This window comes from Nothoprocta perdicaria, unplaced genomic scaffold (genome assembly GCF_003342845.1).
Source record: "Nothoprocta perdicaria isolate Ctin4 unplaced genomic scaffold, notPer1 scaffold_448, whole genome shotgun sequence".
Taxonomy (NCBI): domain Eukaryota; kingdom Metazoa; phylum Chordata; class Aves; order Tinamiformes; family Tinamidae; genus Nothoprocta; species Nothoprocta perdicaria.
Window position 1 is genome coordinate 28109 of NW_020455697.1, and position 19546 is coordinate 47654.

Below are 19546 nucleotides of genomic sequence, written 5' to 3' on the forward strand. Positions count from 1 at the left end.
CAGAAAGAATAGGTAGAACTGCCTTCTTAAACCATCTGGTGGGTTCTTTGCAAAGTGGTTGTACAAGTGATATTGGACTTGTTAGTTTCTTTGGGGCTGTACAGACCAGGTGGACACTTCTCCTCTGCAGCTGGTTGGTTGGTTGTAGGTGAGGGTAAAAGCAGAGCTATGTGAAGTACTTCATGATTTGACTTCTCTTCCAGTCCCCTTCTCTTCCACGTGCCATGATCCCCTTGGTCCAACAAGGTCGGTCCTTGTGGGCCAAGAAGTCACAAAAGCCGTGCCAATGTCAGCTTTCATACATTCTGGTTGTCTCTCTGACAGATGAAGGGCATGGAGAACCACCACGCCATGAGCTCCCAGTACCGGGTGCACTCGTACTACCCTCCCACGTCGTACCTGGGCCAGGGTGTCGGCACGGCCGCGTGTGTCCCGCAGATCTTGACCTCCGAGGACATCCCCTCATACTCAGAACTGAAGGCAAGAGGTAAGTGAGTGGTCACCCTCTCTGTTTCTGCTGCCTTGTGAACGTCGAATGGACATGAAAAGGCAAGGTGTGCTCGCGGGAAGAAGGTCTCTAATGCAGAATGCTCTTGTATTGCAGTGGTACAAGGCCATGTTTTAGAAGTGTGTTAGTTAAGGAGGGTTAGTTGGTTGGTACCTTTCTGCTCCTCATTTGTGTAGACCATTGAAAGTGTTATTTGAAGTGTCTTCTTTCAATGCTTATGAAAAAACTACCTGCAAGGAACATATGCTGGAATCAAAGACTCATCCTTCCTCTCTGTTTTTTTCTCAGAACTGCTGTTGATACATATTTTTTTGCTCTCAGGATCCACAAGCCCGAGCCTTTGCTACCTTGTTCTGCCTGAACCATGTACAGAAACTATTTCTGTATCCCAGCCATGCAGTGAAGCCCGTGACAGACTTGCTTCCTTTTTTGCTGTCAAACTCATATCATTTCATTTAGAATTACCCCAGATACATTTATCTACTGACATCCAGTCTTCTTGACTCTGCAAAGGTTACTGCTCATCTGCAGTTCTTCTTAGCAGAGATTTACCTGTGTTGGCACTGTGGTTCTCTCATTTTCTTTTATCTTGCTTCCTGGTTCTCTTGCCTCTGTTCTGGACAGAGCACCTCTGTGGTTGTTAAATGGCCTTGCTGGAGCAGATCAAAGTCCCTTTAACTGTTTCCCTGTCTCTGGAAAGGGGATGCATGGAGAAAGAAGAAAAACTGAGAAAGAGTAAAGTGATCCTACTTCATGCTTCCAAAATCCCTCCAATCCTGCGTCATTCCGTATGTATCCTCAGTTCATGATTACTTCTCAACTACCATTTTCACTTACTATCTGCAGACCTGCATGCCACAAATTGAAATAAAGCCTTTCAGTAAGCTCCTTTATGCCTCTGGTTTCTTTGTAGCAATGAATTCAGCAGTTTAATTCTGTACAGTGTGTGGGAATTTTTGTGCAGTGACACCACTGACTACAATATCCTGCCTCATTTGCTTCTCTGCTGCACATATACATTGAAATGAATCTTCCGTGGTGACACGCACATGCTGAGCCTTTTTCATACCTGATTAAGGGAAGTGTATTACATACGTTCCATAATTATTTTCAGCCATGTCGTTTTTGCTGCTGATGTTCTGGTGTCTGCTGAATTTCTCTGGCATTGGAAATACGGCCGTGCTTGTGTCGTGGCAGAACCTTAAGGACTCAAATGAAGTTTTGGAAGGTACGATACATTCCAGATCTGCAGCTGGCATAAATCAGCGTTGAGCCCTTGAGTTCAATAACTCTGGAGTGATTTATACTAAAGAGGTGGACTGTTGTTTTGGAAGTGGCTGTTTTCTGAAAGTCTTCCAGCTAAATGTGACGTATCAGATAGATGAAGAAACAACACCAGGTGTGAGAAAATCTTACACTTTTCCCTCTTTTTTTTTCAGTAGTTTTAAATGGCTTGTAGAAATCAGTGATCCTTGCTTCATTTTCCTTCTCTTTTCTTCAGTTTTATTTTCTTCCCTGCTCTCTGGCCACCACTGAACGATGACGTCTGGTGTTCTGATGATTGGTCAAAGAAGCGTTTGGCTTTATGCTCAAGTGCAGTTGACACTTTTTCTTGCATCCATCACTACTAACTCACTAAGAAGTCTTACCAGTTGAGTGTTCTTACAAATAGACAAAAGACCTTACGCCCTTTGTTCCCAAATGCACTTCAGTAATTTTTCATCACTCTAGGAAAACAAAAAAAAAAAAAGTTGTGTGTAATGTGCCGCTGATTTTTAAACTGCATAAATACTGTATTTTCAATAATCCTTGACTGCTTCTCCAGACAGTATTCCACACACAGATATTGTTCCCTAAGTTACACCATCAATCAGAAACCGACAAGCAGTGAGATGTAATTTACTGAGATCAAACAGCATTTTCCAGACTCTGAAGAAGTGCTTTTCCATAGCAGGGAGCTAGTGGGTGGAAGGGGCACCAGTATTTTTGTGAGAAACTTGCACATGTGAACAGGACCCTTTCAACTTCCATCTGTCTCTTACAAGAGTCTCCTTTCTCCATGTGTCTGCTCTTGATGGCTATGGCTCCTCTAACTTTCCATCCAGAAACAAAATAGTATTGCAAAGCTGCTAGTCCATGATTTACACTCCTGTGAAGTTTTTTCTTCTGTACTTCTCGTAGTCTTTGGAGAGCTTTTGGGGGGTTTGTGGTTTTTTACTAATCATTTGTGTGGATGCTGAGTCAGCCAGCAGGCTGTGACCACTGGATCCTGTGTAATATTTGACACTGGTCCCTTCCCCCAAAATACTGCCTGCAGGTCTTGTTTCTTGCAAAATACATGTTCTTACACATTTCACCACTGACTGTCGGACTAAACTGTCTGTTCACGAGAGCTTTATGTGGAGCAAAGACTTCGCTGTGTTTCCATGGGGTTAGTGGTTTTTAAAGACAACTCCAGTGCACTTTTAAATTAGCAAGTCCAGGTATTGTGTCCTTTTCTGTGCATGAAATAACACTATGCTCAGAGAATTATTTCCTTTCTAAGAATACGTAGATTTTGCCTCTTCACATAGATTTTTAGGTCCAAAAGGGAACATTAGGACCATCTAATCTCACTTGCTGATTATTGCAGGCTATCAAGCTTCGCTTAGCAATTCCTGAAGCAAGCCCTTGCCCATTTTTCAAAATCTATTTGTAGGCTTATGTATTGGTAATCCAGAAATTGTACGGGAAGGTTACAGTGCATATAGTAGAGCAACAGGTCAAAAGAAAAAAACTCATTTTACAGCCACATTTTCACCAGATTTGAAACCTGTGTCTTTATTACAGAAATGGTTATTAAATTCCCAGCCACAAATCAGAGATGGTCTTACGACACATGCAGCCTATTACCCGCACTTCAGTTGCAACTTCAGCTTTATAGAGGTTTTGCCAGTTCATATATTATCTCAGTTAGTATTTCAGTCAGACTATTTCATTAATTTCGTTCTGCTAAGTTAACTACCTGTTGAGACCAGTTATGTTGGAAGGGAGTGCGAGATGAGCTCCCAGACCACAGATTTACACTTTCTTTGTTTTACGAATGGTGAGAAGTTCTCAGGAAGCTTCTGGCCTTTGTTCATGAGGTCACACCGTGCTACAGTGTGTTGCATATTGTAATGGACCGACATTTTCTGAATGACAAAGCACCATCACTCAACCTCCTTGCAATCTGAAGTGATTCTACATAAAATGATTTTGCTTCCAACCAGCACAGCTGCTGCCCTTCCAGCTGAAACTGGAAAAATAGGGAGGCAAATAAGATAATCCAGTGACAAATGGCAAAGACATTTTCAGAGGGCCCTCCTAGGTCACCAGGTGGTAATTTGTAGTTAGTTATTTTTAAAAAGAAGGGGTATTTTCTCCCCTCCACTTTCAAATTATTTTTCCTCACCTTCTTACTGCTTTGTTGTTTTATTTTTAAAATATGAACAATGAGAGGAAAAAAAAGTCACGAGATGTTGTTACAATGCACAAAAAGCGCAAAAAAAGCGTGCTATGAAACATATATTTTGGAAGCCCAGCTGAGAGATCCTTGTGCAAGAAGTGGAGGGATGTTAGTGTATATACAGCATCTCCAAAAGGGTGTCCAGTCTGAAAGAGCCAGGTATTTTAGCTGCATTGATTCCCTACAGACAGATGATGGGTTTTTTTTTTTTTTTCCCCAGTGGTTCCTTTTAATAAGGATCGAGTGCCCAGAATTGAGGAATACCTTTCCCTGACTTGGAATCAGGTCCCTCTATGCTTAAGTTAAGTACATGCTGAAATACCCGCACAAGACTGGGTCAAGGCATATGAAGGTGCTAAATGCCCAGCTCAGAGCTGAGTGCTCAGCTCCATGTCCTACTCCTGCTGCCTGAAAAATGAGCAGTTGCTCATAGGGCTAGTTTCCAGGCTTGGGATAGTGGTAGGAAAATATAAATACAAGGATGCAGTGGAGGAAAAAAACCTTCTGCTTGCAAACAGGAGCATACCTCTTTGATTTAAAATAGATATCATGTCTCAAAAGTAACAAAATGCTGTCATTACGTGGACCGTTGAGATCATTCCCCCGTGTGTCCCTGCCTGGGGCTAAGGAAATTGTTTGAATGTTAGAAGTTGCTGTGCTGGCTGAATGGATTTGCATTTTTCCTCCTGTCAGTATCTCAGGATATCTGGAAATACAAGCAGTGAGCCTTCTAGCATGGTACCGTGTTTGCAGCTTGAACATAAAAGCACAAACAAAAATGAGAAAAACTCACATGAAATGCTTACTTTGATGAATATTGTCAGCAGTTTTGTTCAAATCAGTAAACAATGTTTTCCAGAGGAAAACATTCCTGATAATAGCCTGTTTTTTTTTTTTTTTTTTTTTTTTTTTTTTTTTTTTTTTTTAGCAGAGCAGCATTTAACAGTTTCTAAATATTTTCCAACAGTCAGTCCTGTGCAGAAGTTAAAGACCTGGTGTTTTACAGTGTGGAAACTTGGGAAGAGACATCAGGAACAAGGCCTGGACATGTCCAGGGCTGCTTCCTCCTTGTGTGCATTGAGTGCCCTTCTGAAGGTGGTGAAGATTGTAGAAGCCCGTCCTGACTGGGGATGCATTTTAAGGAGTCTCTCCCAAAGATTTTACCATTAAGGGCATGTTGGAAACGGTCTCTGTGCCTGAGACAAAATTTTAAGTTTAGTAAAACAAGTGCTGGAATGAGAGGAAGACAAGTACCCTTGTGAACACCTAAGGACTACTTGGTAAAGTCCAAGTACCTAAGGACTGCACTGTCCCTATAGTCCCTATTAGTTACACTGTGTGCAGTCCGGTATCCTGAAGACAGGTACATCTGAAATCATCATTTTCCAGGCACTGGCTCACATGGGTGGCTCTACACAGGGCACAGATCACACATTTTCCTGCTCTTTGTGCCTGCACCATTCACAGTTTTTGCAGACTGCTGGAAAAACCTGCACGTTGTAGCTTTCTCGGCATGGTGCAGTATGGTTTGTGTGTGTTTGCAAGCGGGGAGAGCTCCTCTGGAGACGTGTGGACATATATAATGCGTGCATGATATATATTTGTGTGTAAAGGCAGTGCATTCAGAAACTTGTGTTCGGGTGAGGTGGATTGCAGGTGTTGTGGTACCCCAGGTCTGCTCTTCATGTGCAGTCTAGGGCCGAGCATGACACTTTCATCAGGACAGAATTCGGATAACTTGCAGTATTTCTGCAGACTTTTTTTGGCCCCTTTTAACGGATCGTTCTCAGTTTGTCCGACTGAAAAGTTGGATTTTGCGTCCATCTGTAGAGACTGTTTCTGGGCTGAGGAATTTCTTTTGGAGATCAAGTTGCCAGGTGTCGCTTGCGCCGTCCTTGCTCATACATCACAGCTCTGCTAGCCCCAGCAGCAGCTTTCAAGATACATTAGAGCATATGAGGCACAATCGGAGAGGCAAGACAGCAAATTCTGGCAAGCCCTTTTTCTGTGTTTACGCCTTTTTACTAAACAGTCTGTCCTCCAAATGGTGAAAATTGGGCCAGTATTAAACTCACAAAGCCTGATGGATAGAGAAGGGAGCTCCCGAGAAGACATGAGTTTAAAACCTTTGCTTAACTCCGGTTTTACCTCCATCCCTCTGCATTAAAGGAATCATTTTGCTGTTTGCTCTCCCAAATGCTGCCTTTACATCGCACCTGCCCCAAACCATGCAGAAATGGAGCAGTGTGTGCGGCAGAGCAGCCTGTCACTCCACACTTGCACAGTTAACAGGTTTGAGGTGAGTTGTGCCCATTTGCACCGGGTGAGACCCTGCTCTTCGCTGGCCCTGTGGCAGGAGCAGCTGGGCAGGCTGGATTTCATTCATTTATTTATTTTTTCATTATTTGTGAACCTTCCTTTTGCAGGTGGCGGCTTTGCAGGTTGCGAGCAGGATCGGGAGCCAAAAAACGGGCAGCCTGGTGCTGGTCTCGAGCAAAGCAGTTGTGGTGGTTGAGCAGGGAGGCTCCGGGATGGATTTTGCAGCTTCCAAGAGGTTGTTGCATGCCCTGGTGCTGCTCCCTCAGCAGGATGGTGGGGAAAAAAGGGTAAAATCTCCCCTCATCCCTCCATGCCTTGAGTGGTCTCCTTACCCGGAGCATCGCTCCCTGCATGAGGGTGCAGCTAGGGTGGAAAATGAGGGAATTGCCGTGGGATGGTGAATCCTGGAGGACAGCGGCAGCAGATGGAGGGGAGTGAGCGCCTGGCTCCAGCTGCTGCTTCCCAAACGCTCCTGCTTGTGCAGCACGTGCAGGGAGCAGCGGGCACGTGCCGGATGCAGGACACGGGACGGCTCCCAGCCTCTGGAATGGGCCCCGCGTGACGGAGCGACCCGAGCTCGGCCTAACCCAAGGCTTGGTTTTTGGTGCTCCTTGGCGTCGCTTAGGCCAAGTACAAGTTGAATAACCTTCAGGAGAGCTGCGCTGTCCTTCTGTCGGCCGCTGTCTTTGAAAATTGCCTGCAGAGTTAGTGAGCAGGAACAGTTAAGATTTACAAACAATGATGAAGCTTGTCATGCATCTTTCACCATCCATCACGCGGGTGCCGTGGCTGGGCGGTGAAGTGTTCTTCATAAAAACCAGCTCAGTGTGAAATACACCTCGCAGCAATGTTTACTGCTCTGAAACTCGTCAGCAGCCCTTTATAGTAAATCCAGATTGCGATGTGACATTACAGTATATCATTGCAGAGCGCGCTGGGGTTTACACTAGGAATGAGTGCAGTTCACACCAGATGAGATGTCGAAATTGAGTTATGTAGGAATTTGGCTGTTATATGGGGATAGCTTTTGTTTTCTGAGAACTGAAAGTTAGCTTTATATATATAATATATATAATGGACGCGTACCCGCACTTGTGTGGGGGTTCATATATCGATATGGATATATATATACACAGGGGTGTATAGATACACATGCTGTGTGCACATCTGGTGTACAAACACTGCACATATACACATATACATTTGTCTGACAGTGCCCAGTCTTGTTTTTAATGCTGTTTGTTAAAAGTGTATAGAATCACATTGCACTTATGTAGCAATCCTTTAAAGCAGCCTTTCAGTTTCAAAAAATGCAGTTGAAGTATTTTGAGTATCTCAAGTTCATCCTTTCTTGCCTTTTTTTGGTGGAAGTCTCCCTGAGTTGAGGAACACAACTTGGTAGTTTCAGGGAAGTCTTGCCCAGAAACTTGAAAATGCAGAAAATACAGAAGTTAGTGCTGTGTTTGGCTCTAGGGCAACAAGGCAGAAGTTCTCCTTACTTTTTGTCTTTTATTTAATCCATTCAAGTTGTGTTGACACAAGATTGTGGAGAATAAGGAAAAATAAAAGTTAGTTGTTTTTATCCAAGTGCATATGTAAGAAATAGATGTGAAATATAACCAAGCCGTTTTGTTGTATAAATTGGCAAGTCCTTACAAATAGGTGAACCTGATGTCTTGGGTAGTCTGAAAAATATCTCCAGATCCGTGTTTGAGACAGGGCTGCATGTTCTGCATTGGAGATTTGCTGTTTCATTGAAGTCTTTGGCTTTTGCAAGAGCGTGGCTGCTTAGGTTTTCAATCGGAGGGAGAGTTGCGATGTTTGGAATACTATTATTTTTAATTTTAGATTTATGTGTGCTGTGCTTGAGTAGGATATCAGAAAAAGCAGTTGAGCAGTTGTACTATGAGAGAAAAAAAACCAGTATTTTATTTATCCTCAGCCTTTTTCAGCTTCTGCTTTAAGTGCTAATTCTGCAGTGAAGTCCTGCAGAATTAGCGCTTTCTTAGCTTGAAACAGTTTATGCAAATGTGTGTTTAATATTACTGATTTATTAAGCTGATTTATTCTTCCTTTTGACTATAAAGCTTCAGGAACAGTAATAGCAAAAGTGCTTATCCACCTGGGTGCCCTACCAGCAGGATTCGAGATGTGTTCAGTCTCATAGTTAGTTTAGTGAGTCAGCCTCACCTTCTTCTTCACCAAAGATTTTAAAAGCTTTAAAGGATCCAGTGAGGTTTCCTGGGATGGCAAGGGAGGAAAAAGTTGGAAGAAGAGTTTTACGTGGTATATGCAGATTTCTTTACTTTCTCGTTTCATTTTGAGGCGGGAAAAGTTTGGACATCTTTTATATCACTCTAGTGATAGAAGTAGAGGGTTGCAGAGTGAAGCTCTCATTTACAAGGTGATGGTTTAATGTGCCTATAAAATGTTTTCAGGTTGCATATAAAACCAAAGGGAACTTACTTCTCCGGAGCTTTATGTACCTGTTAAGGTTCTAGTTCCTTTCCCCAACCCGTGATGTTAACACATATGTGTTGAGTGGTGGCTTGAGAAATGGATGCAGTAACAGCCCTAGGGAAGTTGAGCACTTCGTTAATACATATTCACAGCACTGTTGTGCTGCTTGTCATTTAATTTCCCATTCTGCTGTAAATCTACCATAGGAAGCCTTAATGGGACTCCCAGCAATTAAGGCAGAAGTCTTGGGGGGAAAAAATGCTCCAGAAGGGTCAAACACAAACATACATCCTAGGGGGTGCAGTCGTAGCAGCTCCAAGTATGTTTTAAATTAATAAGCTTTGGCCCCACCAAAAAAATAAAAAAAAAAAGGAAAAAGTTGCATGCCACTTGATTTTATATTGCTTTTCCACATACGTACAAAGGTCTTTTAGGGGGGTGAAATTTCCTTACATTTACCCCTCGGGAAGCAAAGCAAACATGTCTGTAGAGCGCCATAAAAGAGACCCAGGAGGAAGCTGCTCAGAAAAGGGGGAAAAAAAAAAAAAAATAGTAAAAAAAAAAAAAAAAAAAAAAAAAAAACAGGCCACAGATAAGCTAACAGCGTGTTGTCTGATTCTAATGACCGGCTTATGGCATTCGGGAGTTGTCAATCACAGCTTAATGTTTGCAGAAGTGAAAAGTCAATCTGCAGTTGTTTAATTTGACATGATTCCCGGGCTGGGAAGGTGTAATCGCTGCAGGGGACAGTTAAGGAGCTGTGCTCCATGTCAGCCTGTCTCGCTCTGACTACTGCACTAAACGCTTTCCTGATGAGCAATAGATTTGGTTAAATACCAGCGTAATTGCTAGCTACAGCACCCAGCACTCTTCTAATGCCTTGTACGACATCGGTATTAGCTCTTGCCCGGGGCTCCGCCAGGTTTCTGCGGCGAGGAAAGCGTGTACGTCCAATTACATTATTTCCTTTCGGCTTTCCGGGGGCAATTGTTGCAGAGCTAAATGGGCTGTAATAAATTACGTTTCCCTTCTCCTGCAGACCTGTTGGAGTGGGTCGGACGTGGGAAAGCAGCAGCTGATTTTCACTTGCAGGTGACTTTTTTTGATCATCCTCTGCCCTGTCGATAACACCAAAGAAACCACTTAGGCAAAGGTATTTTTCACTTTAAAAATGGAAATCCACCCGGCCTGTAAAACCACCTTGCGAGGCTTTTGCAAAGCCAGGGAACTTGTTTAGCATGTTTTATGGAAGGGTTTGCTTTTATTCCCTGCCTTCTTGCCGGCAGATAAGATCACATAAGGTGCAAGTGCTCGTTCTGGCTCCTGCTCCCGCCTCTCTCATTAGCAGGGTGTCAGCATTTTCATTACCTTTTCATTGCACTTTAAGGAGAAGGCTGGGGATGCCCTGGTAGTTTCTGTGACGGTGGTGGCCCCGTCTTGTCCTGATGGCCTGGCTTGTCTGCAGCGCAGCAGCATCAGATGGGGACGTGGGGTTTGTGTCAAAACACTATCCAGAGAGAAGGGAAGCTGAGATAACCACATTAAAATAAGTAAATAAATAAAACCCAAAACATGAGATTTCATTCTTTTTTTTTTTTTTTTTCAAATAGCCATTTTGCACTTATTTCCCGCTCTTCCATAACAATGCATTTTTTAAAGCCTGATGAACCAGTGTTTTCAGTCCAGTTTGTCACCGGTTTTGTTTCCTTTCTGGACAGGAAAGAAAAAGAAAAATCAATGAACTCTCCCTCTCCTGCCTGTGTATAAATCATTTTCCCTTTCAAGTTCTGTCTCAGAGCAGTTGCGGGCGCTGCAAGGAGTGTTTTATTTTCTCACCCTGAAACAACTGTTTACAGCATTTTTTTTTTAGCCGATTTTTGTATTGGCTTTTGGCTGGATGAAATGCATTTTGGTAAGTTCAAGTTTGAGGCAGATTTGAGATAGCTGAGCTGAGCTGAGAAATTACACACTTTGTGTGTAATTTCAGGCCTTCTAAATACCCTAAATTGGGACTTTTAATCTCAGTTGGTGTCTCCTCCCTTGGTTGAGTATAAACTTCGAGTTCTTCAGATTATCTCTACTTCAGACGACATACGTTGCTTGCTCTCCCTCTCAACCAAGTCCCTGAGGTGTCTGCAGTGACTTTTCCTTGGAGTCCCAGCTTCTTGGAGGCATAAATGCTGCAGCTGGGCTTGTGCAAACAGATCCATCAATAGATCCCGACTTGCCAGTGCCTGTCCTGTGCTGTAAGGCTGGTGCCTTACTCTGCAGCCTGGATTTTCAGGAGATAACTGGGATGTGAGGGGACGCAGGTCTGCGTTTGCCTGCATTCCAGGCAAACTTGGCCTCCTTCCGCATCCCAGACTTCATCCCTCTGCTTTCGCTGCGGGAAACCCGCTGCCAGTGATTGAAGTTCCTCATTGCAATGCAGGAAGTGGTTTCTCCTCACAAGACAAGGCACAAGGTCCGGGAACACCAATCCATGCTCCGTGCTCCCAAGGGAGAGAAGGAGCCCGTTTTGACCCCAGGCAATAACAGATCTCCAGTTATTTTGTGTGCGGCAAATCCCCTCCAGCTATAGGGTGCAGCCAAGGTCCTGTGCAGCAGGTAACAATGATGAAATATGGTAGGATTTTCTTTCTTTTTAACCTTTCTGCCGCTTAATATGCCTTGACACTTCAGGTTTTGACGAGTAAAGGCACGTACAAATATATGTCCATAAGCAGGTAGAAATATTTGGGCCAGTTCTAGCAATCCTGCTTTGGAAAGCTGTCACCAAAGCCCCTAAACAGCCAGGTAGTGAGCATGTGGGGGACCCAAAAGGACTGTGATATTTAGCCCTTAAGTCCCCACGGCTTGTAGCACATCACCTATAATTCCAGAGGATTTCTGTCAAAATCCTTAAGATGGTGTGGGGCTGTAGGAAATGGACCCAAACCTTCATAATTGGGGCAGATCCCCTGCATGTGTCACCCGTGGCCAGCCCAGGTCGCCCCGAGGGGGAGACGCCTCTGTTACACATCCACGCTGCACAGAACGTATTTAATGCCTCTGTTTTGTTAGCAGGAATAAATATAACACAGTGGGTCTGTCGTAAGCCTAATGTTGTGTGAAACTTCGTTTTACTTATTTTGACTACCTCAGGAATGCGTGGTGTTCAGGTTTTGTCCCCGTTCCCTCAAGCAGAGTGACTTATTGCAGCAGGGATCCTGAACTTCCCAGGGCATAAATCTCACTTTAAAATAAGTAGCAACATTTTAACTCTGCTTATGTAGATAGCCGCCTTCTGCTGCATATTCGATCAATACTTATTGAACTGCTTTGCTGCAAAGCTGCTTGAGTTGCTTCCAAATTGCTGCTAATGTTTAAAAAAAAAAAAAAGAAAATTAAAAAGTAATGCCACGTAGTGTTAAGTCACTTTGAAGTCATCTGAGTTTCTTATGCTGTGAATTCACTTAAATTTTAATGTTTAAAGGATGAGACTTCTTCCACCTTCTGACTTGTTCATTTTTGAACACAGACACTGGTGACACGCAGGATCTTGCTTATTTTGGAGTCAGTGATAAACGTCTTGTTGCTTTTTTCAATAATGTGTTAATATTATTAATATTACAATATGTTAATAGGTTCTTTAATAGTTGCAGGTTCTTCTTCTATCCATTGCCAGCAAAGAAACTTACATTATAAGAGCATTTTAAATAAAAATCCATTCTTTGCAAGTGAAAAATCTTTTGTATCTACCATAACAGATCACATTCATTAGACTTGCATTTTCTCTCGATTTTCTGGTAACCTCTTGATTTCCAAAAGCTTGCAAATCATGTTGAAAAAAGTCTCTAGGCTGCATAATATGGCACTTTCGCACTGAGCAAAATGCACTGAGTGTTTTCTTATGTCATTAAACCTGAAAGAGCTGATGCCATCACTATTACCTGTTTTCTTACTCTTTGAGCATTATAACTAATGACAGCAGTGGCGGGTTTCATCCTTGCATCCTTTCAACCTTATAAAAGAAGGTGATACAAGCAGCAACAAAAACGTGAAGAGTTGTGGCTGGATCTGAAGTTTATGTTTTTTATAGCTAGTTCTGGTGTTGCGGGGGGATACTCTCCTTTTCTTCTTGAAAAGCCAGTGAAGACGGCAGAGTTTCTGACCCAGGAGGCTGGAGATAATCCACTGCTCCCGTGCTTGCTTTCGATTTGTGTGTGGAACACCAGGAAAGTTACAAGGAATAAATAAGACTCTTCGGATCCTTCCCTCATTGTTCAGGGGAGAAGCTGTCTGTTTTTTCTTGCCTTTCCCTGCATTCTACTGAGTGATAACGTCATCCAAAACCTTCAGTTTTGACTGTTTTGTTTACAATCACTGTTGCTTTTCAGAAAACATTATTTTGCCACAACTACTGTAATTTAAGATGTATTTCCTAGGCAGGACACTGCACTCGTCAATCTGGTTGGCAAGAAGGGTGCTTCTCGTTCAGGCAGGTTTTGAACAAGTATGCTGAGCAAAAACCAGAGCAGTTTGATGTATCTTTGTGGCTTCTTTCTCACCTGAATCCCTGAAATGCCTTTTTTTATTTTTTTCCACACAAGAGAAATACATTTTTTTTCTAAATGCTGTTCATTTCATGGCTTAGGACCCCATGTAGGAGGCGTCTTTGGTGTTGGGAGCTGTGACTCCCACCCTTGTTGCAGCACTTGGGAGCGTGAAAGTTCAGGGAGTCCCAAGTCATCAGGCCCCACAAGAAGACACTTTGCACTTACTGGAGAGCCACACCACACCACACCACAACAAGTGTTTTTGCACTTATTGGAAGTGCAAAAACAACCCTTCCAATAAGAAAAACAGTGTGAAAGTGGATTGGGGGCCTGCTTTTCTCAGATCTGCTTCTGCCTTTTCAATTAAAGCACAGGAAGAACATCTTTTCTGATGGCAACTCCATCCCTATGTTAAATGGGGAAGTAGTGTCTGGCTGACAGGATTCAGATTAAATTCTTTAAGGCTTTTTTAGGTGGTTGATATGAGATCAGGGCAAGTCGCTGCCCTTTTCTGAGACTCCCATGAGAAGCCTCCGAGTCCCTCCAGCCCTCCCCTGTTTTCCCTGGAAGTTAATGCAAAGGGGATGGATATTTTTCAGCAGGACCACTTCTGCAGTCTAGTCCACTGCTTTCTTGCACCAATATGTCTGCACAGTGCAGCACAGAAGGCTAAATCAGCAACTGGAGAATGGTGAGGATGGAGAAGGGAGATGCCTGCTCTTTTTAATGATAGTACCTGGTTGAAGATACCTCAAATCTCCGGCTGTGGTCTCCCTCCTTCTGTGGTGCAGGGAAAATTGTACTTGTAGTCTAGTTGTACAGAGGCTTTGCACTCAGAGATGAGCACAAAAATGCTCAAAATAAGCACACGCTTCAGCTGGTAATAACAACAGCAAGTGCCTGCCTTATGTTCAAGCATTTCTACTTGGAGAATACCTTGCCTCCTGTCTTCCAAAGTAGAGAACTGTTCTGAGGAACCATTAAAACCGTTTCTGTTTCTGGAAGGAGCCGGTGGTCAGAATTTCGAGCAGCAGCAGCATAAATCAGGGAGCTTTCTGTGGAGCTGAGCTGATATATACCTTGCTGAGACCTGGCTCCGGCAGCGTGCGGCAAGTATGTTGCACGAGAGGTGAGCAACCATTCACTTCTGCCATCCTGCACTTGACAACAGCAAGATTTTTACCAGCCAGATTTCACACATGATATCTGGCTTTGCCTTTACATCATTCACAGCAAAGGCACCCGCCTCGCTTGGTCTTCTAGGAATATTTTGTGAGAGGGTCTCTCTGCTTTCCTAAGCCCAAGGGGTGGCCTAATTACTTCAGCTTAGGCACAGAATATAATAGTGTTTTATCAGCACTGTTTGTTGCTCCAGGTGTTGTCTGCAGACTGGTAGGCTTGTAGTGTAAAGACACCATCCTCTGGACTGATACAGTTTGAAGCTAGTTTTGGACTGGACTCTCAATGCTTCTAGCCTGTCTTCTTTGCATCCTTCCTTCTTTCCATAGAGTGGGACCTGCAAGATGGAAAGCCTTTTCTGATTGGTGCACAAATTATTTTAAAAGAATTCAAGAGCAGAGGTATGAAGGAGCTCAACAAGAATATATTCTTTTCAGCTGTTGGTTTCTAATTACATCAGTTATAGCCCAGCATTCTTAGCTAAAAATACAAGCATGAACTGGAAGAGAATGGTAAAACATGCTGAATAAAGATCAACATTGAGATCTGTGCCTTTTATCCTGTAATGTCAAGAATTCATGGTGTTTGAAACTGCACAATGAGTCTGCCCTACGGTGAGCATCTGAGATAATCCTGATTACTTTAAATGTTAAGTGAGAAGGGCAGGAGTTGGACAGCGGGAAGTGGCTTTTATTGTGGAATTGTCTGTATGTGTTACAAGGCACAAACTGGGCAGAGTTTTGGTTCTAGATGTTTAGATTTAGGTCCTTAGGGTCCTTACATCGTTACTTCTGTGTGGAGAATATCTGCGGGAGTCAGAAACGAGGATTTCTCCCTGTGAGGAACCCTTGTCTGATCAGAACCTATGATGAGGCATGAGGGATGAGAAGGGAAGTTGATACAGAGCAGTTTTTAGTACATTTGTGCATGTGCAGACATTGGAAACAATTCCGGATCAGTGAGAACCGTTCCATCCACGAGGAAAAGGATCTCAGTGGTTTATTGGGTTGGCTCACAGAGGCTGGTGCAGGAGATCTGAAGGTTTATTGAGGGTGAATGTTCCTTCAGAGCCCTTCCTTCCGGAGACACCCAAAATCTAGAGGTGCTGCAGTCCTAGGAAGTACTCTTTGGAGGGAGCCTTGAATGCACAGCTGAGCAAGTTGGGTGCTAATTTTCTGACGGTTTCACAGCTTCTCCCTGTTCTCCGCAGAGGCACCTCATGAACCATGGGCTCCTGTGCTTCACACATGGGGTTGACTTCAGTCTCTTCATCCTAGTGTAAGCGCAGTGAGTCTTCTGTGTCTCCAGCTGGTTGGTTCAGATCATACAGGGATTCAGTGGGGATAATTTGGGTTTTGGGTTTTATTTTTGAGTTTTCATTGCTTAATTCTGCTAAAAGAGCTGCCCATCTGCAGGGCCAAGCACTGCACGGGTGCAAGGCAGCAGATCAGAGGTTGCTCGTGGGAACCAGGCTTGCTCTTTGCATGTGGGATTGTGTCTTGCCCATCTTCAAGTGAGGTCAGAATTCCTGTCCTGACACCTTCTCCACAACAGATGGTTCTTGTTCCCTGCCTTCCATCCTCTCCTGTCTCCCTCTCTTTATTTTTTCACTGTTATTTCCTTGCCTTGCTCTCAGATGTTCAGCTGCTGGTTCCCTGGCTCTGAGTGCCTGGTCTTGCGCCACTAACCTCTTTCCTTAATCTGAGGCTTTGTTAGGCTCTTCCTGTGTGTATCACAGTAGTCACCACAGCTTGACAGGCTGCTCTGCAGGCGCTAACCAAAAAAACACCAAAATTTGTGCTGGCTGCAGATGGGAACGTGGCATGGGAAGCAGCTCCTGCCCACCCTCGTGGTGAGGACCCAGGCGGGACTTCTGTGTGCTTCTGGCTGCCACCAGCCTCAAACTGATGCCTTTTTTCCTCATTTTCTGACTGTGCTCACGCAATTCTGCGTTCTCACTGAGAAGAAGTGCTTGGTCTTCGGTAACATTTAAGGCTGGTACACTTATTTTCCATTTTTTTTCCCCTGAGCTAGGAAGTGAGGGAGTTTTAAAAAACAAATTGTGCCTCTCAACTTTAAATCTCTAAAAATGGCTTCTCATTGAGAGCTTAATAGTTTTTTAAATGTAAACGCTCAAAAATATTTACTTTCCAAGCATGAATATACTTCTGCTTTCTCACATCATTGAAAGTCTATTACTTTTTTCAGTCCATTGAGTTCCAGGTATTGCTCAAGTTAAAAGTCAGTGCAGTTTCCAGTGTCAGAAGATGTAAGGTTTTGTGTTCATGGTTGGAATCCTTTCTCACTTTCATTTTGTGGTTTTAGCTGAAAAATGTTCACATTTAGATGGCTCAGAAGTATTCAGATGCTTTCCCTGGAGAAAAAAAAGTAATTACATCCAGGAATTGTATTCAGAATCTGTCACAGCCTCAGTAAGGGTTGTACAAACAGCAGTGGGAGGATGAGCGACCAACCTCCAGCAGATGAAACTCATAGGCTTAAATCAGAAAGAACATGGTTTTTGTTTCTTTGGACTCGGAACTTTTACATTTTATTACTGTGTGATTAAACCGCTGGAACAGAGTTGCTCATTTCCCTTGTATAGCTACAAGTCCCCATCCAAGTATCTTGAGTAAGTAATTAAGAGCATTTCTCCTAATTAAGGCACAACAGCAGCAGTCCAGAAGCGTAGGAGTCACTGCCCAAGGTGGTAGGGAATGGGATTGGGGTCCATCTACCCAAGCGTTTCTGCTCTTTGGCAGGTTGGTAGTTTGTTAATTGCCAGATAAAGAGCCCGTGAAAACAAAAGTCAGCGTTTTGTTGGGTTTTAGCATCCATTTTGGGTTGTTGGTTGTTTTTGCCTGGTATCTTCCATTTAGGGGGAAAAAAGAAAACACACACAGAACAACTTTCTTAAATTTTGTCAGGGAGATTTGTACATCTCAGTATTTAGAAATGAACCTGACCCTTTACATCACTCAGGACACATATAGGCTAAAAATCTTACCAAATCCTTTCAAATACATCAGCCTCTGGCCCATTTGGCCTCTCAGGTGTAAACAAGAAACGATTCCCTTCCAACCCTGCTCATGTCCTACGCACCCAAGTTGTGGGAACAGAGATTCCTTGGGATGTGCCCGAAGTCTTGACGCCTTGGACACTGCTGGATCAAAGCCAGATGGGGTTTCCAGGTCAGGGAGAGGAGCCCTGGAGCTTTCAGCCCCGTTCAGGCCCCATCTGCCTCTCTATCTGCTTGAAATTTAAGGTGTCCTACAAGGAGAGAGATGTTTCCTCATGACGGGTATGGGCAGACCCAACCAAAACATGTATTTGAGTGGTCAAAGTCTCCTGGGACCTCTGCACAGCAAGGCTCACTCATTACAGCAGAGAAGACATAAGCTGATGCACATATTCCATATCACAGAGGATAGCTGTTTTTTCCCTTTGGAATTTTTGAGTTTGGGTACAGGATGTCTTTGCCATGACATTTTCCATCAGTCAGGGCGTGCGGAACAGCGTCTTCCTCCAGCAGCGGTGGCTCCTCGGGCCTTGGCGTGGGTGATGGACCCGGACCTCTTGATCCACTTAACTACATTCAGCCACACTGCAGAGGGGCACAGTGGTGATCCATCGTGTTCCAGGCCCAGATCCCATCTTCACAGAACACCTGAAAATACTCAAAAACCACCCTGCTTCCTTGCTCCTCAAGTGCTACATTCCTGTCTTTAAGCTAAAGAGGAAACATAGTGTAGTTTTAATATCCCATTCATCAAGTGGGAAGGAAAAAACCAAGATACTAATGGCAGATATGAAAGACAAGAGTAGAGCCTTCTTCAGCAGTGTGGTGTTACAGTTTAGCTTGGGTATCACATGCATCAAAGGAGAAACTTGCATCAAGTCTTGCACCAAGTCTCAAGGAGTCATTGCAGAGGTAAAAATGGGGGAAAAAAGGGAAACGTCGTGGAAGTATCCATGATTATTGTTTTGAATTGACCTTCACGGAGTCATGTGGGCAAAGTGCGTGAAGATGTTGAATGAGATGAGACCTCGACTCCATAATGCCTTTTCAGTTGCTTAATGATGAGCAATGTTCAAAATATCAACAGGCCAGGAGCTAAGCAGCAAAGGGAGGTTATTGGAAAAAAAAAGGAAAATAAAATATAATAATAATAATAATAATAATAATAATAATAATAATAATAATAATAATAATAATAATAATTTTGAAGAAAGTGGCCCTCTGGCATCATTTTAGGGTGGGTGGGATTTCTCCTGTTGCTGGTAGTGGGACAGATCCAGGTAATTGGTGTTCACCATCCTTGAGTCCCGCTGGATTTCTTGGCTGTGAGGTAGCATCCTCCTCTCCTTGTGCTTGAGGAGCACTGGGAATGCCCAGTGCACTGTAGGAATGCCCGGCATCCATTGGGAATGCCCAGCATCTGCAGGGAGCAGCAGTGGGACGCGGAGGAGCAGGGTTCAGCCCTCAGCTCTGTGTCCCAGTACAGTTGTACCAGACTCATCATCACCCCCGAGGAAGGAAGCTATGGACCATAATCTCCCATAAAACATGACATCCTGTTCATATTCCCCTCTAAAGGGTAAAATCCAGGCCAAATCAGCATTGATGTGGGGCCTGCTGGAGCTCCCTGCGTCCGCCTGGGCTACACCGTGCTAGTCCCTCCATGGATGCCCTTCATCCGCAGGGAATGCGGAGGGGAAGCGCCGGCGTGGCGGTGGCACAAGGAGCCGCGGCAGGTGCTGGCCCTGGTTACACAAACATTAGTATTAACGATTGGCCATTTGGGCCGGGTGACAAACGGCCGCCCGCCCGCGTCCCGGGCCTGAAACCAATCAGGAAGTTAATGAGGAGAGAAATTACCCCTGCACATTCCCCTTAATTATGTCCTCGGCAGCAGGGAGGCAGGGCCGGGGGTGCCGCTCCGCTCCTCTGAGGTGGGCAAGGTCAGAGACCCTTTTTCTTGCCGTTTTATTCCGGTGTATCTACTGCCGATGGCAACGTTGGCGCCGTTTCTGTCCCTGTCGTTCTTCATCACA

General features: G+C 44.0%; 1 protein-coding gene across 1 annotated transcript in view; it reads left to right on the forward strand.

Annotated features, from left to right (window-relative positions):
* Positions 1-19546, forward strand: part of DMRT1 (doublesex and mab-3 related transcription factor 1) — a 49030-nt gene that overhangs the window by 28101 nt on the left and 1383 nt on the right. Inside the window, exon 4 of the mRNA XM_026046534.1 lies at positions 325-487. Within this exon, the coding sequence (XP_025902319.1) occupies positions 325-487 (163 nt within the window). The remainder of the gene's footprint in view (positions 1-324; positions 488-19546) is intronic.